Here is a 24,040-nt window from a genome sequence, read left to right as displayed (position 1 = left end):
AAGGAGAGCCATTATCTTTACAACAAACCAAAAATCTAATGTTTTACAGTTTAGAACTGATTCTACAGTATAATTCCACAGATTCTAAATTTAACTGACCTTTAAAAGCTCAGTTGTATATAATACAGCACTGTTAGTGAACACATACAGTAAGAGTTTGTGTTTGCAGGGACTGTGCAGGTATCTTAAGGTGGATAGACTGCTGAGAATCTTTACTGTCCGCTGCTGCTACTAGTAATAACACCTTATAATCATTACTAAAATCATGTTTGAAAAAACTGAGCAAATTGCAACACATAATCAATCATTAATATATAAAGCTACTGTGCATCCTTTTCTGTCTGTTGAATCAGACACCAAATTTAACATAATATTCTCATACACAGTAGGTGTATAATTTCACAGGCTTGAGAGTGTGACTGAATATATGATAGTGTGAGTCACTATACCAGTCCATATATAGCATGTGTACATATCTGTTTCTTCACAAGTGTATTTTTATCTTTTAAGTGTGATGTTGAGATTAGGGCTGGGCCTTTAACGCATTAATTTTGATTAATTAATTACAGAAATAACGCATTAAAAAAATCGCGCATTCAATCGTACTTTTCTAGGGCAACACAGAAAATTAGGGAAATGACAAAGGTTCCATGTCGCCATAGAAAAGTGAGATTAAATGATTAAGGTTTATGTAATTCATTAATCAAAATTAAGGCGTTAAAGTTCCAGCCCTAGTTGAGATATGAACAGTCTAAATAACACATGCTGATGATCCTTACCATTGACGGTTAGATGCACCCAGCTGCCATTGTGGAAGGTGTCATACTGTTGTTCCAACATCAGCACCTTACACTCGTACCAGCCCTGGTCATCTGAACGCACATTTTCTATCCGCAGGGAGGACTTGCCGTGCAGACTGGCCCGGCCTGGCCAAGAGAGATGGAGATGAGGTGTCAGCAGGAAGGGACACAGAGGTGAGAAGGATGAGTGGATTGAATTAAATGAAGTAAATAAAGGGAAGGAGGAAGCAGGTGAGAGGAAACAGAGAAGAGGGAAATAAATGCCAGATGAATGTTAAAGAGGGCATCAACTTTTGAACAGATCAGACATAAATATGCAGGGATCACAGATTACACTGTGGGTGTCTCAGGGTACCATCACCGTGCATAAGACCTGTTTCTAAACAGAGACACTGCAGCACTGTTAATGTGCAAGATTAACACATAACATAAGAAGTACCATACCAACTGCAGTTGCATATACACAGTGAAATCTGGCGCTTAAGCCTCAATTTGGCTGAGCTGTTGTCATATCTATGTCTATTTTAGAGATGCACTGAAGCAAGGACAGGTCATTGCTTCCTTTGAGGAGTGGGAAGTGGCCAACATGACAACAGAAAACCCTCAGGATTATTGGGGATTCAAAGCCTGTCACAACATGCTCAGCAAAATCACCAGTGCTAAATCAATACTAAAAAGTGTTTCTACAGTATGTGAACAGTGCATACTGTACATATAAACTCTCTTTAGTGTTAAATTACTACTCAGAGTTGATTTAACACTGACGATTTTGACTTGAGTACAGTATCAGAAATAGCGGGGCTTAATTTTACAGATCAAAAGCTGAAAGAGGGATTGGTGATGATGTTCCAGACAATTTGGCAACTGGCTCGTAACAGATGGAGACTGTCAATAAAGGCTAAACAAAGGGGCTTTCAGGGAGCACATGCAGGCTGAAAACATCAGCATTATCAAAGCCTGGCTATTCCTCATTAATCCCCTATCTTTTCCACTTTATGGGTATTCCTGGCTATTTCCTGTTGGCCTTTGTAATCCCCCTCTGCACACCATGTAAATAGATAAACTGCACTGGCGACTGTCTCAGTGAGTTAAAGGTTGACAGTCAAAGTGATATTTGCTCCTTAGCCTGTGTATGTGTGTTTGTGAGTGTGTGTCCTGGTTAGGCTATTTATATATCAGACTATATTTACCATGTCTGTCTCCTCTCTTTGCTGACTGGAAGGAAGTAAGAAAGAGACCCCATGTTTCCTACTGAGAGTGAAATTTATATTATTATGCTGTATACAATAGCTTCCCTCACTATCCATTACTGTTTTTTTTAAGTGTCATCACTTAATTGCACTTCCATTTCCCTTTGTCTGAGAGTAAACAGTCTAAACCACAGTACTGTATTGTATGTTTTGTTATGAACAAGAACTCATGTATCTAGTGGACGTCCCAAGACTCAGACTGATGTGTAGAACGTCAGACAACATGAAAAATAACACAGGGATGAGTAACACCTCATCCTTCATCCTTTATTTCCTGCATCATCTAAGCAAGTCTAAGGTGAGTAACATAAGAGGAAATAAATGGTAATGAGATTTCTTTTATCGTTCAGGTTGTGGAAAGGGAACAAAATTAAAATATACCACAGGAGAGACAGGACCAGTGCCAAGCACTAGGTCCTGTGCTATAAAGCAGGGTGAAAACAAAGCCCCTGCTCAAAAAACACTTAAAAGGAGTAGAACTTGAAAGAAAAAAAAATCACATCACAAACGTCAAACAATACAGAACATCAGAAAAGACTGAAACTTTACGGCAGTCCCGTGCTGGATTAACCACTGTAAACATACAGATAGCTTCAGTTTGGCTAAAAAGTAAAATTCTCCAAAACCATCTCTGTGGCAGCTTTTCAGATATCAAGCATGGGTGATGTCATTACCATGCAAATCCAGCCCTAGCTTGTTACCTTCTGAAAGTAGTGAAGAGCAAGGAAAAGAAAGCATATACAAGACAGTTATGTAAGTTGTGTACAGTAGTTCTTCAATTTTTAAGTAAAACTAGGCCATGTACAAACATTTTATTGAGCACTTTGTTATATAATGGGTCAATTAGGCTGATCCTTTTACTGTTATGGCATGACATGACAGATACTTTATTCATTCCCATTGGAGAAATTCAGATTATACCCTGTGGACCAGTGACAGTGTGTCACCATGTTGTTTTTAAGCCCTGCAGAAGAACAGGTTATGTCTGAGCCCTCCACCCCTGTTAAGGGAGGGTTTTTCCGCTTTGTACATATATAGCTTCTCTGACTCCTCTCTCAAAACACCTATCTTCTCTGTCCAAAATATGTACATCACCCACTACAACACAAACTAGGAGTCATCAGGACTTTGTGCCACAGAGCAAACAACAACACATCCTACCTCTATGGAGGCCAAGAGAAAGGAGGACACACACTTGAAGACAACCCTCAAAACCTGTGGCTACCCAAAGTGGGCTTTCAATAAGGTAACATCCACATCAGGCAGAAAAACAAGGGAGGGCTCAGACATAACCTGTCTTCAATCTACAAGGCTGCCCTTTCATCTGTTCTCAGGAAATTAAGGAACACATCCAATGTCTTCCAGGGAGGACACAGTCTGCAGCCAGTTGGTAAATCAGAGGGGTCACATGAGTCTACCATCAGATCTTCCACAACCTTCCCCTGAGCTCACTTCTATTGTTCACCTACCAAGCCTATTCAGACCAGGTGTGAAGTGAAACCAACTCAGGAGTGTGGGTCTAATGACTCTCACCTGATTTACATAGTTCACCTAATGAGCCTATGGGACTAGGGGTGGAGTGAAACCAACCTAAAGGATAAATCACACAGGCCGAAGTGTCTTTGGGCAAGACACTGAACCCCAAGTAGCCCCTGGTGACTGTTCCACCGGTGTAAGCGAGTGGGTGAATGGACAATTAGTGTAAAAGTGCTTTGAGTGACTTGAGTGTAGAAAAGTGCTATACCAGTACCACTCCACACAGTGCTTGAGAAACCGGTATACTTGAATGAGGGGCTTCGGGTTTGTGTTTAACAGGTAGATACCACGAAGATTTACCTAATGTAGTTAATGCTTCTAGTACCTGACCATATAAACACCAATAAATGCTATAAACTTTAGCTCATAAAAATATCTGATCGCACTGTGTGTTTAGAACCATTTATATAACACAAATAAATAAAACAATACAACATAAACTCTGTGTAATATAAAATAAATAATTCCTGAACTAAATAAATCTTGACAATAACTAAAATATGTGGGGAAAAGGCAATACATAAACAAAATGGAGTATAGCTTATCAGCTTTCACTCCAAATAACAATTATAGTTAAACAAAAATATCTCTTAGCAACTTTATAAAAAATTCCAGCAGATTGTTACTGTTTGAAAAATAATTGTTAACCAAATTAGAATATCTCATTACTTTCCCCAGTACTACTGATGCTATGTCCAATGACATACACACACGCGCGCGCTCTCAGTAAAAAATTCCTGTCTCTCTCTCAGTAGAGAGAGGGAGGAAATCAGGGAGAGAGTGAGGGAAGACATGCAGGTCATCTTATGACAGCCGGCTCGGGAGTCAAACCACGTCCCCTGCGCATGGGGAGGGCACACTGCCGCTACGCCACTACGCAGATGTAAAGTGGCCTGGCCCTTTTCTTTCCTGCGGGCAGTAAACACATTGCAGTCTGCCTGTCAAAGAGAAACAGACCCTGGGAGACAGTGTTGTCCTTACTGAATGTGCCTTTTCACCTGCCCTTCCCTCTAGTATGTTAGTACAGCTAGGTGTGTTGTTCAGATTTTTAGTGCTGTTGAGGAATGAGTCATTAAAAGACACCTCCATTCCTAGTGGTACATTGATTGCACACTTAAAGGTAGCTGATATGGTAACAGAGCTCCCCCGTACAAAGCCAAAGACCTCCCCACAAATAGATCCATCACTGTTTGATTTTGGTGATTTCCCCCATTCCTATTGAATGGAAAGAGTGATTAAGATAGAAACTCTCTGAGAGACCCGGTGTGTTCTCCATCAGCGAATGGGATGTTGTATTCAGCTGAATGACAGTGAGCCTTTCAGAGAACGGTATAGGTGGGTGTCACCTGCTGACTTAGATGATCTTTTATCAATTTGAAAGGATACCACAGGGGATAACTGGGGCTCCGGCAACCTTTCAAAGATTGATGGAGAAGGCTGTGGGGGATATGCATCTGCTGGAGGTTATAGTCTACCTGGATGACTTAATAGTGTTTGGAAAAAACACTGGAGGAACATGAGCAGAGACTCCTAAAAGTGATTGACAGATTGGAGGAGAGTGGTTTGAAGTTGTCCATAGACAAATGTCAGTTCTACCGGCCACAAGTGACCTATGTGGGGCCTCAGAAAATGGAATTACCACAGACCCTGCTAAAGTTGAAGCAGTAGCTACTTGGAAACAGCCCACAGATCTGCCCTCCCTGCAGTCCTTTTTGGGATTCTGTGGGTACTACCGTCGCTTCATAAAGAATTACTCACTAATAGTTCGACCTCTTACTGAGCTGTGCAAGTGTTACCCTCCAACACAGAAGAAAAGAGTTTGTAAGGCTTCAGATAAGGTCCACTATATAGTGAGTGAACCCTTTGGGGACCGGTGGGATCAGTCGTGCACTGATGCATTCAAACGTATCATTCACTGTCTCACCAGAAAGTTAAGTGCCTATGAGAAGAACTACCCAGTACATCAGCTGGAGTTCTTGGCACTTAAGTGGGCTATGGTCGATAAATTTCATGATTATCTGTACGGGGCAAGTTTTACAGTGAGGACAGATAACAACCCCCTCACGTACATCCTCACCACATCTAAACTCAATGCAACTGGTCATCGTTGGCTTGCAGCCCTGTCTACATACAAATTCACCCTTGAGTGTCACCCAGGAAGTAGCAACATTGATGCTGATTCAATGCACAATCCTTTTCAGCACAGTGATGAGTGGGAAACACTTCCACCAGATAGTGTCCAAGTCCTATGTAAACAGATCAAATGGGGAAAACCATTGACAGAATCCTATAACCTTGCTGAGTGTGGAAATGCAGACGCACCTATGGGGACTTCATATAAGAAAAAGGAAGTAACTGGCCTTAGCTTGCTCAGCGACCACCGCCCAGAACACATAAAAGACAACAAGGGAATAACAACTCCATATATGGTAATAGACTAAACTCCTTTTGGTGGAAAAGTACTGGTATGGTGGTCACCAACTATACAGGGTAAAGTTTCCACCTATAGATCAGATCTCTCTGCCTGCGTGTGTGGGTTGATCTCCGGAGATGTCTCTGTATTTTTACAATAAACCGGTGTGTCGATTCCTAACTTTCGCTCTGTCTTCTTTTAACCCTCCATCAATGGACTCGGGTGAAGGTCACAAGGTCTGACTTTTCAACATGAGCTATTGGGAATTTCCCCTGATGCTATTCCAGAAACAGGGAACTGACCAGTGTAATCAGTACATTCTTGCAAGTTAATGTGTTTTAGGCTGGAGAAAGCTCCAAAGCAGGAGATTTATTATTTCAGTAGTTTTATTCCAATATCTGTAAGCAGAAATATGACACATAAAACTTTAATGTAATTTTGATGGTTAAGAGGAGCTACTACTAACTGAGGTGAGAAGTCACTTAGGGGCTCTCTCTGGTGGTGTTTTATATCCATTCTTCATTAACTGCTTTCAGCAGCAATTATGTCATTATTACACACAACAAACTGTGGGCAAACATCAGTAACATAACAGTAATTACTCATGTCAAACAACGCTCATTTATTTTTTGTATCTATTCAAACTAACGACATGATATGTGAGAACTCTTGACAGAACCTGTGCTTCAGATCTGCAAATCATTAGAGAACAGATGCTGACATTTTTCGGGAATACCGCGGGTCCTGGGAATCCAACGGGAATCCCGCGGGATGGGAATCACAATTAATTACGTGATTGGGATGGGACAGGAAGAAATTGTCAGAGGAAGTGGACGGGATTGGGAATTGTAATAACACTATGATACCCAACGTTATACACAAATACATTTTATATAAATAAACTATATATTTTAATTTTGAACTCAATTCTAGATGCCCTGTCTCTGTATGTTCTCCTCCTGTTTGCTTTGGTGTGGCTGGTTAAGTAAATGACATGCTCCACACACCCGTAACTGTTGGTGGTGATAATGCACCACCAAGTTGGTATGCCAATGCCAACCACCAATAATATAAGAGAAGAAGAAGGTTTTCCCACGCATGTGCATGCATTTAGCCACAAAAATCAGAATCAAAATGGATTGAGACATGAAAGCCTGGCTGCAACTACTGTCGGAAAACGGGCTGGTGCCAATCCAATCTGTTGGCAATCCCAGCGACAAGTACCCCGTCAAAGAGGACGTTGCTGGAAGATAAATTGAGGAGAGGTGCACCAACTATGATGGGCATGCTGTATAAAACCAAAAAAAAAAAAAAAAAAAAAAACATATGGGAGTGGGAGGGAATGGGAGTCATTCTTCTGGAATTGGCATGGGACAGGATTTTTTTTTGTAGGATCCACTCCTGTGTCGATCTCTAGTCTGCATATGTTTTCTCCAGGTACTCTGGCTTCCTCATACAGTGACTGCATGACTACATGACTGTAGAAGGGATGGACATAGCGACATAGCAAGCCTGCTTCTGGGTTTGAATTCATATTAGGAAGTAGTCATTGGCTCTAACAAGCCCAGACTCCCATTGACTTCCATTGAAAAATCAGAGACATCTGTAGCAGGGAGTCCAAGGCATCACGAACTACTGTTGTCCCCAAATGCCTCAAATCTACCATCACCCTTCCCATGCCAAAGACGTCTTGTGTGTCCTGTTTAAATGACTACCGTCCCATAGCTCTGACTCCCATCATTATGAAATATTTTGAGAGGGTAGTCATGCAACACATTAGAACCCTCCTCCCACTCAGCTTAGAACAGTACGCATATGGTGAAAACAGATCTACTGAAGACGGCTTGCACTGCCCTGCACATCTCTCTCACACATTTAGAGCAAAAGAACGCACATGTCAGGATGTTGTTCGTTGATTTTAGCTCTGCATTCAATACAACCATCCAAAAAAATTTCATAGAGAAGCTGGGCATACTGGGTTTTAATACACCTCTCTGCAACTGGATCCTGGACTTTCTTACAGGCAGACCACAGTTAGTGAGAATAGGAAGGAGAATTTCAAGTAACATCACACTGAGCACAGGCTCCCCTCAGGACTGTGTGCTCAGCCCACTCCTGTTCACACTCTAAATTTGCAGATGATACTACAGTAGTGAGTCTCACCACCAACAACGACACACTGTACAGGAAAGAGGTGGAGCAGTTGAGCAGGTGGTGTGACAACAAAAACCTCTCCTTAAATGTGGAGTAAACTAAGGAGATGGTCTTGGATTTCAGGAGAGGCAGCACTGAGCACCCACTTCTGACCATCAATGGTACTGCTGTTTTAAGGGTCAACAGCGCAAAGTTCCTCGAGGTGCACATTGCTGATGACAACACCTGGTCAATCAACACCACTGCTCTCATCAAAAAATTCCAATAGTGCGTTTACTTCCTGCTGAGACTGAAAAAGGCCAAATCCCCTCCACAGATCACAACGGCTTTCTACACATACAGAATGCTCAATGGAATAAAAAGGATTGTAGAGTGACAGATAGAGATTTGAAGGATTCAATGGAGCTGGTGAACCATATGCAAACCATTGAACAGGCATGGTATCCATGGGAGGACACCACAGAGGAAGCCATTACTCTCCCAAAAAACATTACATCATGCTTAAAGCTTGCCAGAGAACACCATAACACTCCACAACACTACTGTCTTGTGGACACATGAAATATACATAGAACTGTTAGGAATGACACACCAACATGAAAATTATATCTCAACAGTATGGTTGAGGAAACACCTGCAAATTGATTTGGAGTACTTTTCTGTCTCTGCACCTGTACCACTTGCCATTGTGTAAGGGACAATGAATTTTCAAGTTTAGAAACATATACTACAAAATAATATCAGGGTATCATAGAAACACTGTAGAATGACTTCAAGAGAGCCATTGACACCAGACGTAAGAATATTGCTTAGTTGAAGGAGTCCAAAATTCTTCTTGAATACTGCAGAGGCCTCATCCACAGCTACAACAATCCTTGCTTGTGGTTATTGTTGACAAGTGTTTCAACCAGTTATTAAAACACTTTTGCCATTTCCTTTTCCACCATCACTTTGTATGTTTAATGGGTGTGATGAAGAATGAAATGAAAGAATATCCATCCATTTTCTATACCCACTTATTCCTTAACCAGGGTCACAGGAATCTGCTGGAGCCTATCCCAGCTCTCTTTTGGGTGGAAGGCAGGGTTACACCCTGGACAGATCACCAGTCCATCACAGGGCCACATATAGACACACAACCACACACACTTACACTCACTCCTATGGGCAATTTAGAGTCACCAATCAACCTAACATGCATCTTTTTGGACTGTGAGAACAGAGAACCGGAGAACATGCAAACTCCACACAGAAAGGCCGGGTTGCGAACCCACGGCCTTCTTGCTGTAAGGCAACAGTGCTAACCACTCAGCTAACCATGCTGCCAACATGAAAGAATATAAAATATAAAAATATTGTATCTGCTGATATGTGACTTTTGTAAAGATCATATCACATTTCATCATGATCAGATCTGACTTCCTAATTTAGCTACGTGTTGTTCGGCCATTTGCAAAAAAGGGGGTGGGGGAGACAACAAGATATTAACGTTACTTCTAATGGTCTTGACATAGTATACTCTTCTCCTGTGCCCTCCTCTGTGTTTACTATGTTTGAGCTAGTAACCATATCTCTCTCCTCTGAGGTGATACATTCTTTTTTTGGAAAGGAATCATTTCTTTGAAAAATTACAAATAAGGGTTTACAACAGGTTCAGAATGACATACCTCTTGTCCCTTGATTCTAAAAAACTTGTGCTGCTAGTGTTGCTGGACCTCACTGGAACAACAACTTGGCCTCCAGGGACCTGTGCTGCAGTGGTTTAACAAACAGGACTTTCTATGTTATGTTTGGTGACCTCTCCTCCTCTTCAGCTCCCCTGACCCCTGGTGTGCCACTGGTTCCATTTTGGGTCCTGTTCTGTTTTCTCTGTACATGTTATCATTAGGGTCAATTATTGCAAAATACGATGTTTCCTTTCATCTGTATGCAGATTACAAATCTATCTGTCAATTGTCTCAAATTCTTTTGATGCACTCATATCCATCCACAGATGTTTGGATGACATCAAACTCTGGTTGTCACAGAATTTTCTTAATTTGAACGAAAGCAAAACAGAATGTATTCTTTTTGGCACCTCCAACCTCGCCAGTACTGCAGTACTTTTATTCAAAACTCCATGGTTCAGAACATAAAAATGTATACAACGAAGCCAAGACATTGCTACAAAAGATGCTAAGTATCTTTGGAAGCTGGCAAATCCCTGCAATGTTTTTGTCACCTGCAGAACATGGAGATTATCTCTGACCATGGTAAATGTGTTGTTTTGCCACACAGATTCATACAGAAACATATTAATGGAGAGACATATTTCAGTTTTCAAATACAAAACAATTAACGATTCTTTTGACAGGGGTTAAACATTTGGTGAGTAAAATTCTTGTTTAAATAACTGTTCACTTTACATTTGTAATAAGCAATAACTGAACTGTGTTCACCCAGTAATGTTACTAGTGAACAGAACAGTACTCTGCAGGACTTTTGTTCACTGAAAAAATTATGGCACATATCCTGTTCTGATCTTGTTCAATTCAGCCAGTGAATTCCCACTTCTTGTCTCTTCATGCAGTCAACACATGGCTCTGTGTGACAGAGCTTCACTTCTCATGACTGACATTAACTGTGATAAGATAAAAGGACTGGCCTTGGGTCCTCTTATGTTGTCAACTTCACATGAGGTTAGTTCTGGTACAGTGGTTTGACTTGCCACTAACCATTGCAACAATGCTCATAAAACATAAATGCTACTGATACACTGTATTTTGCACAGGTCTTCATACAAATGTTTTATAGGTATTTGTATTTTCTGCAGTAAACCCTGCAGAGCAATATTTGGATGATCGTATTTGTTTCATGCAACAGGCAAGCTCAATTTAGCAGGTTCAAAACAATTCTGCATAACTGACAGAAGTTTCACAAAATGTCTGCTGGGAAAGGTCCTTTTAAAATGGCACCATTCTTCTGGAGCAACATGATGATAGAGGACATTCACTAATGTAATCTAGGACCACTTCCTTCCACTTTTTGAATTTTTTCTGTGTCCTTTTCCAGGTTTTATCTTTAATTTCTTTTGCCTTCTTCCTGCCTGACTATCAATAAATGTTCATCTCTTCCAAAGTACATTTTCCCATGATTTTATTTATATTGATTTGGTCAGATACTTCTACTTTTATAGATGTTTTCTTTTTCCTCCTCCTTATGAAAAAGAAGATGACTTGCTTGTGACTTCAGGCAACTGAAGGAAACAGTGGCCCTGTGGTTGGCTCAACTCATTAACCTTAGACATCACTCCAATCTAAAGAGGGCACAGTGCAAGCCTTTATGTATCTCAGCAGCTCTGACCATGACCTGTGACTTTATTCCATGAAGTAGTACCATGGGTGGTTTCAGCCTGCATATGATTATAGAACTACAGATATTTCAGTGCTGCACTTTGAAACAAAGACATACATTGTGACTCACTGAAGGCTAAAGCTAGTGATGTGTCTGTTAGCATTACAAATTTACAATGTAGCAAATTATTAAACAATCATTAATACCAGTCCAATTTTAAGCAATGTACGTGGTTTAACCAAATTAGTATTAATTACATACTAATTTAATAATTAATTAATTTGAAAACTTTAAAAACATCCAACAAAACATGACTGGCACAAAACGTTACTACAGAGTGCCTCAGTGTGAGAGCATCCGTGAACCTTTGAATGTGAGTTGTGGTCTTCATTAGCCTAGCGTGGTAAATGTTTCACATCATCACACAAATTTTAATATTACACAAAAATAACCCAAGTAAATAAAAATGCAGTTTTTAAATGATGATTCATTTATTAAGGGAAAACAGCTGCTAACTGTTCAAACCCTAGGTGGTGTGGGTTAGGAGGATACAAGGATAGGGTTGAATGGAGGCGGAGCATTTGCTGTGGCGACCCCTGAAGGGAGTAGCTGAAAGGAAAAGAAAAAGAAGCTGTTCAAACCTGCCTCGCCGTATGTGAAAAAGTAATTGGTCCCCCCTCGGTAAATCCTGAATGAATTGTGTTAAACCACATTTTTTGGAATGTGTGTCTGATTGCTGCTAGACCTGTTGATTCAAGAAATCACTAAACATGCCTGACAAAGTGAATCATGCAAAAACACCTCAAAAAGGTCACAATATTTTATACTGAACAAATCAGTAAAATGTTCACAAATAACCATCTAATATCCACTTGTAGTGACTACAGCAGGGGTGGGCACTGAGGGCCAAAGCCTTGCTTGTTTTCCAACTATCCCTGCCCTACCAATGCTGATGACCTGGGTCAGGTGTGTTATGCCAATCAGAAGCTGGAAAATACCAATTTAATTTGTCTTCCCCCACTTCCACCTCATCTGAGATGGTATCTTCCAACTTGTGATTGGATGAGCACACCTGATCCAGGTAATCAGCAGTGTGTAGTGCAGGGATAGTAACTAATAAGTTCTCATTAACTCTCTCTTTCTCCGTCTCACTCGACAGTTTCTCTCCCTGTGTTTTCTACATGTATCGCTATCTTTCTTTTTCTTCTTCTGCTTCTCTTTTTCTTGTACATGTGTAACTTGTCTCTAGCGCTGTTTACACTGTAGAGTCGTAATATTTACCGCCTGGGATGCACAGACTTGATTGTTTGAGTGGTATCACGTGGGATGACTCAACTTGCATGCAATTGGTCTTTGCGTTTCCACTACCGTAAAGTCTAAAAAAGCTGCGCCGGTGGAAATAAAAGCGCCCCGTTAGGATTGCTTCAAGTAACTACAACGACCTCTTGACAAGAAACCCAATATGAATCTGTATAAGAGGTCGTACAAGACATGTTTCATTCTGGCCCTCTTTCACACACATATATTCTCTCTCTAATACATATATTCTCACTCTCTCATACATATATTCTTACTCTCACATAGGGGCCTACATATGTGTGTGAGAGAGTATACGTGTGTGTGTATGTGAGAGAACATGTGTGTGTGAGAGAGAATGTGTGTGTGTGTGTATATGTGTGAGAGAGAGAGAATATGTGTGTGTGAGAGAGAACTTTGAGAGAGGTTTGAGTGTAATCGGCTTCCTGCAAAATGGCGGACCCGGTGCAGCACATTTTTTGAACTCTATATTCCAGTCCCAGGTGTATTTATGTTTTTTTCACCAGCCCTCAATGGTTTAACCTTGGAACCGTTTATGTGTGCTTATACGTGCATTTGATAAGATACCAATCATTTAATGACAACGAGAAAGACGCCTGTTGTGGTCCGCTGTAACCCTCCATTTATCACAACTACGCTGTGAAAATGGAAACTTCTGTAACTCTAAAAGGAAAGGCCCCTTCTCACCGGTCAAAACCCAACCTGCTACTAAAAGAAAAGACACTGATCTAGAGGATGCAGCGGGTATGAATGCCGTTATGAAAGCCATTGAGCTGTTAACTGAGAAAATGGTTACGTTCGGGTCGGACTTGCAACAAAACAACATCATGCTAACCAGTATAGCTAAAGCTGATGAATTCAATGCTTCAGAAGTTAAGCACTGAAAAACTCCACAAAAGTCCATAAACTTAAGCTGGAAACCATTGAGTGAGAAACAATAGTAACGTTAGTCAAAAAAGATGACAAGGCCTCTCAATGTCCTGTGCAGAGAAAGTCCAGAGCTGTCATTTTACCACATGCAGCACACAGCGGATGACTGCCTGAGTGAAACACAATGCTCAAGTGCTTGTCTGCAAGTATGTTGCTTTATTGGACTGCAGCAAGTATCATGGAGGAGAAACGTGGGTGTTCATCTGTTCGCTCTGCAGGACACACCGCTGGTAATCAGTGATGCTCTGAAGAACCCTACCATTGTAAGTGAAACTGGAGCTGCCAGAGCATTGTTGAGCATTGTAAGAGCTAGGCTGTAGCAAGTACCAATAAAAACAGAGGCAAATGGGCACACCTGCGCACAAGCTTGTTGATGTTCAGGATGTAAGCACAAGGTGGAACAATACATTTTACATGATCACCGGACATCTTGAGAAGAGGTAGTCTGTTACTGCAACACTGTCTGACCCATCAATCAGAAGGGCATGCAGTACCTTGGTTTAAAACCTGATCAGTGAAGCTTGCTTGAAGAGCTTTTCTTTGCCTGTTGAAAGGAGTGGAATGTAGACAATGATTTGTGATGCATTTGAAATCCAGAAAAATCTCATTAGGACTTCCTTAAACTGATGGGAAATCAGGGGTCTATGTTAGTTTAATTAAAAACAAATCAGCAAAAAATAATTTGTAAAAAAATATACAGATAAAGAGAACATCAAGTAAAGCAACTCAGTTGAGTGTAAAATATTACATTTGAAATGCTAGCTGGTTTGGGGGTGCTGAACCACCACTGGCATCTGCTCAGAGAGGAGGATTATGGTTTCAGATTTAATGAGCCACCAAAGAACTTACAGTACAATACTTTACATTGCTGTACTTCTATATGTGTTTTTTAGATGCACGCACACAGCACAATTGCATCCCTAATCATGATCACTCCAATGTAGTCCTCATTTTCTCCCTCTAACTCAAACTATGCAGGATATTATTAATACTACTACTACATTACCCACTAGAGGGTGCCTTTTCACACTGAGTATGTAAATGACAGGTTAGAGACAAAAGTAAAGGAATTTACAGTAGTCTGACAAAAACTTTTATTAAGTGTTTGAATACATAAGAATTTGTGAGAGGGACACAACAGCTGAGTAAATGAGGACATCAGGATAATTCAGGACCATCTGTGGACTCTCATTACTTCATGCCAAACAAACAGGTTGTTCATCAGTCAGACACATAATAAACCTATTTTGGGGAGAAAAAGTGTCAAACACTTTTAGAGGTTCTAGAGAACAATCTGTCATTCAGAATCCTAAAGTTTGTGGTCCGAAATTGTCTTTGAAGATAGCGGTTCTGCTTAAGGCCAAGCCGTTATGTGAGTGAGGTTATATCATCTTCACTCTTCTTATATTTTCCTCATAAATTGTAAGATCCCGAGCCCTCTGACTTCCGGGAAGTCTCTTATTTTGAAGAGCTAGCAGGATCTGACTTGTATCCACGACAGACACCTTGACCTAATGAGATAATTGTCTTCACCTGTCCTCTGTTCTTTTTCCATTTGATAAATAGGGACTGTCGGCTCCAGGAAAACCGCCAGGTTGGTTGTCGCTATTACCGGACCTCATTGCATGCCTTTTGAACGCCTACCTTGTCTTCACTGGACCTGAAATTACCACGCCAGTCACGATCAGGAAAGTGATTCTCTGCCTTGTCTTCACCTGACCTGAAACTGCCACGCCGCTCACGATCAGGAAAGTGATGCTCTATCTTGTCTTCACCTGACCTGGAATTACCATATCGCTCACGATCAGGAAGGTGATTCTTTTTGTTTATTCCCTGGCGTTTTTCTGCCTTTGTCGCCTGTGGCTCTTGAGTCCGAAGACACTGATTGTCCAGAAAATAAAAGGCTGTTTTTTTTTTTTTGTTTTTTTTTTCTCTTACTTGAGAGACTTGGTCCTGACCTTGGACAAATACTGTTGGACTTCTTTTGGTCATTCGTTCTAGTTTTGTTTATGGACTTTAAAGAAAAAGAAGAAGAGAAAGGACCATCAGCTCCACCTCCTGGTCATGCCCTTGCATTGCTCTGTTTCAAATAAAGTATAACTTCAAACTATTAAAACTGTCTGCCGGTGTGAATGAACTGTGCTTCCTATCCTGTACCTAGAATCATGACATAAATTTAACATTTTTGTTATTCCTTATTGTCTGTTGAGTGTTTGAACCCTATTTTTCTATTATTTTGATTTTTAATTTTTCACCCTTTTACTATTTTGTTAAACCCCAAAACCATCTTCCTGAGTAAATAAACAGTGTTAAACTCTTATTTTTTTTTTTTTTTTTTTTGTCATTTTCCATGCAGCTGGAGCCAAAAAGCACGACACCTTGCAAGACACACACACACACAAATCACAGTTCATGTTAGAAAAGCATAAAAAAAATCTGAATTAGGAATCCTTCTCCTTAGGGTGAAAATCTCTAACAGGGAAGTTAGGACTGTTGAGTGTCATGGACAGGGTCAATTGTTTGATTTTAAAGTTAGATGAAATCCAGGTCGACCACTGCCTTTCATCCAAAAAGAGCTGGGACAGGTTCCAGCAGAAGTGTTCAAATTTTGCAATGATTGGTGGAGGTTGTTTGTTGCTATCTGATGACTTTTGTCCCAGACGGTGAACTCTGAACTCACTGAAAAGTGATGTTATTGATGGAGGTTGTGGGAAGTTTAAGGTGTGTTGTAAGAAAGTCTTTAACCAGTTTTTCTGGATGTCTGTTCAGCAATTCCAGAGAAGATGGCATTTCCAGAGAAGATGGCATTTCTCCTCAGGCCACCTGTAAATCCAAAATGGTTTTCTCTTATGACTTTATTTTCTGTGGCTAATGTTGAGAGCTGTGTCATGAGTGTACTGACAGAATGATGGAATGATTTATTTTCTTTGGATAGTGTATGTATCTGTTCTTGGCTAAATTCGAGGCTTTGGCAGAGTGCTGTGAATTCTTTATGACAGCTATTGTCCATGGCAGTAAGTTTGAGTTCAATGGAGGTGTATATAGACATGAGGTCTGCGCAGTATGAGGGATTCAATTCTGTTGTGTCTGTTGGGGTACCTGTGTCGGGAGGTGGGGCCATTCTGAGTTACTTTTTCTCGTTACCGGAGGGAGTTGAGTGAGTATTAGTGGTGGTGTTGTTCGTAGTGCAGATGTGGGAGAAACATTCATCAAGGAAATCCTCTAAAGCATCTTCAGACTTCCAGCCCATACTCAGCACAGATGTTTCTGTCCACTATGCCGGCATTCCATGATGCTCCTGTTAGCGTCTTGCATCCTGCTGTTATGAACCGGATTGTCTCAGGGGCTTCTTTGCACACCCTTCATCTAGGGTCCTGCCTCAAATGGAAGACCCCAACCTCTATTGCCCTTGTGCCTAGGGCTTGTTCCTATGGTGCCATGCTTAGTGCCAACTGTGCTGCCTTTAGGTCCAGCTTCATCCAGCCACTGGTAGGATTTTTTGCTACTAGCCACTTCTTCTATCTGCTGGTGGTACATACCCTGCATGGGTTTGTCCTTCCATGATGGTTGTGGCTCTTCTTTTTCCAGCTCTTGGGGTCTCTGCTGTTCAAGGTGTTCACTAAGCATATCATCACTGTGGGCCGTTTTCCTGATGTACTTATGGATCTTAGCTATTTCATCCAGGATAGTGGCTCTGATGCAGCTGTCCTCAGCCTCCTTCCTTCTGTTTAGTGTACAGTCTCAGGCTGCTGGATTTGGGGTGAAACCCTTTGTGCATTGTCTTGATGTAAGCGGCCTCTACCTCCTCTTTTGGCCAGGTTATTATACCAGCGGAGTGTCTGGTGACCAGCAGGGCGCAGGTGTTGATAGCCTGGACCTTGTTCTTCCTATTCAGCTGACTTCTCAGGACTTTCCTTACTCTTTGTAGGTATTTGGCAGTTTCTGGTCTCCTTACAGCCTCTTCATAGTTCCTATTTGCCTGTGGGATTCCAAGGTACTTCTAACTGTTCTCAACATCCGCTATATTGCCTTCTGGTAGTACAATCCCCTGGTTCTTCACTCACTTTACCTCTTTTTGCTACCATCTGACCAAACCTATCCAGTCTGAATGACATTCCATTGTCCCTGCTGTAGATCCTAGTGGTGGGAATCAGTAAGTTAATACCAAGGCCTGTGATGTGTTTAAAGCAAACTCCTTTTTTCATATTTTGACAAAAAAATTTGAAAATGGATTTCATTATGTTTTTTTGTAAAAGTCTGATTAATCAATTAATCGACAACATAATCAATCAATTAGTCAATTAATATTCAAATTGTTTGTTCGTTTGTGTGCTTGTAGTCCTTATGGTTATAGTCAATTCCAGGCCTTTGCAGGCTGTATCCACAGATTGAGAGGACCATCTACTTACTCCAGTAATGCTGTTCACCCAGAAATCTGGTACTGCTCCATGGGGTGACTTTATCAGTAAGGCCTTCCACACACACCAGTGGAAACAGGTACAGAGTCTGGCCAATACCTTCTGGGATAGATGGTATAAACAATACATGTATCTACACACCCTTTAAGTGAAGAGGAAGTGGTTGGTCAACAAACCAAACATTACAACTGTCACGAGTCCCCTTTTGGGACTTCCTGCCGGGGACCTTTAGACTGAAAGGACTTCCTGCCTTCCCTTGCTTTGGTCTCCGGCAGCTTTACCTTAATGAGTTATTGTTGGCACCTGCGTTCTCATTAGCCTGATTATGTTCACCCATGTCTTATTAGTTCCTCCCTGGTTAGTATAAGTACTCCCTGTGTTCTCTGTTTCGTTGCTGTAGCATTGTCTACCTAACCGTAGTCAAGACTGATCGTAGCTAGTGGAAATAAGTCAGTGTTTTGATGTGAAAGTGTGTTTTTTTATGACGGCCGTCCCACCCGGTCTTTCTTCAGTTTCGACCATCTTATGTTGTCTAGTGAATTTACCGTCTCACCCGGTTCCCGTGTTTGCCCTGGAAGTCCCAGGAGAATAAAGCCTTGTGTTACCTGCATTTGGGTCCTGCATTTGGGTCCTGCCTCTCCTCCTTCCACCCAGCGTCTCTACGCAACTCCTGACAACAACAGGCAACATTGTTCTTATGAAAGATGCTCACACGAAATATAATGAATGGATATTGGGCTGTGTTACCAATGTATTTCCTACAACTGATGGAAAAGTGAGAAAGCTTGAAATCAAACAAGCCTCATCTTCAGCATGGTGACTGTGAGAGGAGTTATCTATCTGCCAACTCATGCGGGGAGCATGAGGGTGGGGTAACAGCATTATTAAACTTTTTATCGTTATGTTTGAACTCTCACAGTGGTCTGGTTTAAAAAAAAAAAAAATCGGCGTGTAATCAGACACACCACTTTTCTGTAGCCTTAATCAAAGTGATATGGTTGCCACATTTTTACTAAAAATGACAAATGGCCCTGTCTGCCTCTATGCCTTTCGCTTACAGACACAGCATTCAGGTAGTCAGAGTAAAGTGCTGAGAGAGGTGTCTCGTTTTCTGTGTGAATAGTGAAAATACATTACACATGGATGGATATTTAACTTCATGGGCTAAATGAGCACATTTAACGTTCAATACCAATAACAGCCCTGTTAAGGCTGGAGCCTATTGATACTGTGGTCTTCCAAACTTTAGCCCCAGGGCTCGTTTAATATTGGGTCTCGGTACCCATCCCACCCACAATGTAACTGGGGAAACAATTTAGTAGTATATGAACATATTGTAATTTCGAGAACAAAGTGTTCATAATGTGTTCACATATCACAAGGAGAGACAGCCTCTGCAATTTAGAAGAAAGAAAATCAAAAGCAGCCAAGGGGAAAACCCCGCTCACAGCAATCTTCACCTTGAGTACAAAACATAAATAATCTTAGGTGGAAAGAGCTTCTGCCTCGAAAGGCAAGGTCATCTTATTAAATCTGTCTACATTAGTTAAGTAATATTTATTACTGCCTACACTGGTAAGCACACCATTGGTCAAAGAACACACCACCAAGGCAGTGATGGTTTAAAGTCTTCGTTACAATCTTTTTAACAAAACAGAGTATAAAAAACAACTATGGGGAAATTGTGGTACTGTGAATTAGAATGTACAGACCTGACTAAAGACAAATATAACAAATAAAATAATTCTGATTTGTGGTAAATGTTATTATTGGACAAACTGTAGCATTTATCAAAAAATGCTATTGTGTCCATGCCATCTTAATTAATGTGTTGTAATTTGCATGTGAAAGAAGTACACTATAATACCTCAGTGATGTATAGTAGAAAATAGAGCTGTGCTAGCTTCAGACATAGTGAACTAAGACATAAAGTCAGAGATGCCATTATGATGGATAACTAAGAAGGAAGCACACTAGGTGGGTGCTGGGATGGTGAAAACAGCATACGCAATAGCATCAACAATCAGAAAAGTGAGGCTTTGAAATTTAAGTTGGGTCACTGATGCAAAATATCATCTTCAGTACACACTACAAAAAGTATTTTTTCTGGAGTAAACTTTGTATTCCAAATTAAATAATTAAAAATTAAATACTACATAAAACATTTAAGAAAATAGACGATGGTCTAAGGACTTGTCCTGGACACCCCACATCTCTTCACTGGTGAAGAAGGCTAGGCAGCACTTGAACTACCTTAGACAGCAGAAGGACGAGGAAGTTCAGGATCCCTTCAGGTCTGCACAAAACCTTCTACACATTCATCATCCAGTCTGTTGTATCTAGGAATATTACCATCTTGTATGGGAATAGCAGCCCTCAGGACAAAAAAAGACTTGAGGAGAGTGATCAGGTGTGCTGAGTACATCACCAGGACTGAATTGCCAGATCTACAGGATATTTACATCAGCACATTATTAAAGATACTCAACATCCAAATCACAAACTGTTTCAGTGGCTGCTATCTGGCAAGAGATTCCGATCACTCGAACTGAAAGACTGAACAGTAGTTTTTTTCATCAGGTTATACGGGTATTAAACACACAACCTTAGGAATACTTACTATGCCATGACAACAATGCCACATCTTGGACCTGGTTTTTTCCCATGGTTTTTCTATCATGAACTTGGTAGTCGAAGAATCAGGCTTCTCAGACCATAAACATCTGACCTTCTCATCACCCTCCCCTGTTACCCACCTACTACACCTGCTCTGGCCTGGTGGACTCATCACTTCCCCACCGCCGCCTGTGAAGACTTTGCTGCTGCCTACACATCTGTCAACAGTCTCCCAGTAGCGAACCAACCGCTACAAACCTGACACTACTTCATACTTCACTCTCTTTAATCCTCAGGGGTCAACGAACGTGCCAACGAATTTTATGACGTCTTCTCCTGATAACACTGTAACGAGCTTAAATTACTCCATCAGTTTTGATCGTACAGATAAGAGCAATACATCATTCAAATCTGTATAGTGTCTACTTTTATTTGTATACACTCATAATAACAACAAAGCGCTGTGCTTTTATAAAATAAAGAAAACAGACAGGGTGTGCTCTGTCTTCTCTGTGTCTTCGCAGACACTTAAATAAAACAACCAGAATACTTGCCTCAAAGAAATATACGCATAGAAAGTTTGAAATGTCTTCTTTTCAATGAAACAATTCAAGTTGAAAATAAATTATCTCTTTTCATTTAATCTGTATGAAAGTAAGGGGCAGCACGGTTTCTCCTCTTTCCTCATTATAGCTAATGTGATCCCGCCTTGCACTGAGCGCACTGCTCATATGGAAATAATCTGAGGTGAGCCAGGTAATTATGTGCACGCCCCCAAGAAATGGCATAAAATGTCAAGCTTCATCATAAAATTTACTTATTTTTTCTGCACATTTGGATGATGGCATGCTACGCAGGTGAAGAAGCGCTTCATATGTTCCAGACAGCGGCGAACAGTTTACTTTGTCCTCAGAGGAAAAATGCAACTCAGATGACGAACATTTGCATCTGCATTGCATTGCACTAATTCCCTCTCAGCCACATTCCTGACTCAACAATACACTGAAATCAGTGTATTGCTTTCCGTGAATGAGTGAACAAGATGACTTTCACATCATTTTGAAGCAAAAACTCTAAACTACAAGATGCAGTTCTCAAAAGTCTTGTGAACCAGTGTTCTGTATGTGTTTTATGGCCTTATTTCAGTTTTAGTTCTTCACTAACCATGCATAAATTTTGATTGTGTTGTTTTCTCAAAAACACAATCATGGATAAACATGCTGCTCACATATTATTGTAGCCCAGATTACAGTGTTATCAGACTTTAGCCATTAATATGTTTAAAAGCAACTGAAAAAAGAACAAATGTCAGGGCATGTCAAAACTTGTCCAGAGCCCCAAAACACCCTTAATGATGCTATTCACCAACTTCGCAGACGAGCGGAACGCAAATGGCGCAAGGACAATTTACAGGTGACTTTTATTATTTTTACTGATCTTTTCAGAAAGCTGTCAAATCTGCTAAATCCAAATTACTGCAAAAAAATCCCCATAAACCAAAAGTGTTATTCGCAACTATTGATGCCATGTTAAACCCATCTATTGATGTCTTTCCGGATGTGTCTGATGTATTATGCCGCAAATTTGCAAACTTTTTTAATTGAGAAGAAATTATGATCTAGATCACAATTGCAGTTGTGAGGGGTCAAAGATAAAAGATTGAATTATTGTAATCACTGGTTTAAAGACCATATATGGGAAGTGAAATATTACTGAGCACATACTGGTGTAGAGACCATATATAGGAGGTGAAATATTATTGAGCATACTGTTGGGGTTATAAGGACAAAAGTTCAAATTGTTGCCATTGTGGAATTAGATCTGAAGATAGGATGTTTATGTGAGAGGTCTGTTTCTCCGGCTGACCTCCATAACCTTATGACCCATGATGAACTGAAGTTTTATTGCACCCAAGTATCCTGTGTCTGGTTTTGTTCCCCACTATACAAATAAAGGACTGCTAAGTGAAAAGGAGGAGAAGGGTGTAAGTCGCATGGGGAGAGAAGAAAGTCTCTTCTCTCCGTTTGCAACTGAGGCGTTTTCACTTGCAGACAGATACTCGGTACAAAGTTGTCGTGTGTTTCATTGCCTTCAGGAAAAGAACCATGTCAGTGTAGCGTAAACCTGACACATACACTGATGTAAAGACCATATATGGGAATGAGCTGAGCAAGAGTTTCAGTTGAAAAGGGCGTAATCAGACTATATAACCACTGTGTATCTTGTTTTCAGTTCTGTGGCTGCATGCATTAGAAATAGTGCCACAGAACTCCAGATATATCTGACTGTATTTGCTCATGTAATGTGTTTTGCTGTGGAAACAATAAAAGTATAGAATCTTCAATAGGCTACTAACTGATCTCTTCAAATAAACCAACTTGGGGGGACACAGGTGTAGTTCATGTTCCAACAAATTGGGGGCTCTCCGGGATTTGAGGAGATCTGCGATTGGACATCAAAAGACAGATCAGATGCACTCCACTGAAAATTCTGGCCGGCCATAGAAAGGTAAGCAGAAACCTGTTTCACCAAATTCTGCATATTGGCTGAAACATTAAATTAAGAATTTCAGTGGGTGAGTTGACCTGTTCCTAAATTATTGCATGAGCAAACAGTAGTGAATGTGCACATAAGTGAGGGTTAGAGTCCCTATAAAGAAAAGGGTTAGAGTCCCTAAAGAAAAGGGTTGAAGTCCCCACCGGATTGGCGTATCCGGTGAAAGGTAGAGGTTAGAGGCCTTACCAGGTTAGTCTACTGGTAGAAGTCCTTGGTTTGGCAACCCCCATAGTACTTGACAAAGGCTGGACGGTTGGATCCCGGGGAATTCAGGACCCCTGAAGTCCTTGCGTTTGGGCATTTATCCAAATTTAGTGAAGGTTTGAAATGATACAGTGTTGTGAATTTTTTATGTTTAGTTTGTATGTCTGAAACCACACAAGTGTCTTGAACATGAAAAGCCACCCCTGTTGAGCTCTGGATACCCAGCTGATCAGGAAGTCGCGAGAGAAGTAGTGTTCAATTGGGTCAGTTGCTCGGGTGTACTCCATACAAACTGACTGGCTTGTGTGGTATAGGGAAAGCTGTTTTGTATTGAGAGAAGGTTTCATTTACAGGAAAAATTCAAGGAGGTAAGTAAAAATGGACTGAGAATTTGACAGGGAAATAAATGATGATGGGTGGGGTCCCGGAACGAAGAGATGGAAACCGGTAAGTGATCAGATTATCCATCTCATGCAAGCGGTGAGTGGAAGAGAAAATCCGAAAAATAGACAC

General features: G+C 40.8%; 1 protein-coding gene across 2 annotated transcripts in view; it reads right to left on the bottom strand.

Annotated features, from left to right (window-relative positions):
- Positions 1-24,040, bottom strand: part of igsf9bb (immunoglobulin superfamily, member 9Bb) — a 199,357-nt gene that overhangs the window by 115,812 nt on the left and 59,505 nt on the right. For both annotated transcript variants that reach the window (XM_026328828.1, XM_026328829.1), the window contains exon 3: positions 780-926. In XM_026328828.1, coding sequence (XP_026184613.1) covers positions 780-926 — 147 coding nt within the window. The remainder of the gene's footprint in view (positions 1-779; positions 927-24,040) is intronic.

This window comes from Mastacembelus armatus, chromosome 14, assembly GCF_900324485.2.
Source record: "Mastacembelus armatus chromosome 14, fMasArm1.2, whole genome shotgun sequence".
NCBI lineage: Eukaryota > Metazoa > Chordata > Actinopteri > Synbranchiformes > Mastacembelidae > Mastacembelus > Mastacembelus armatus.
This window is presented reverse-complemented; position numbering and strand designations above follow the sequence as displayed.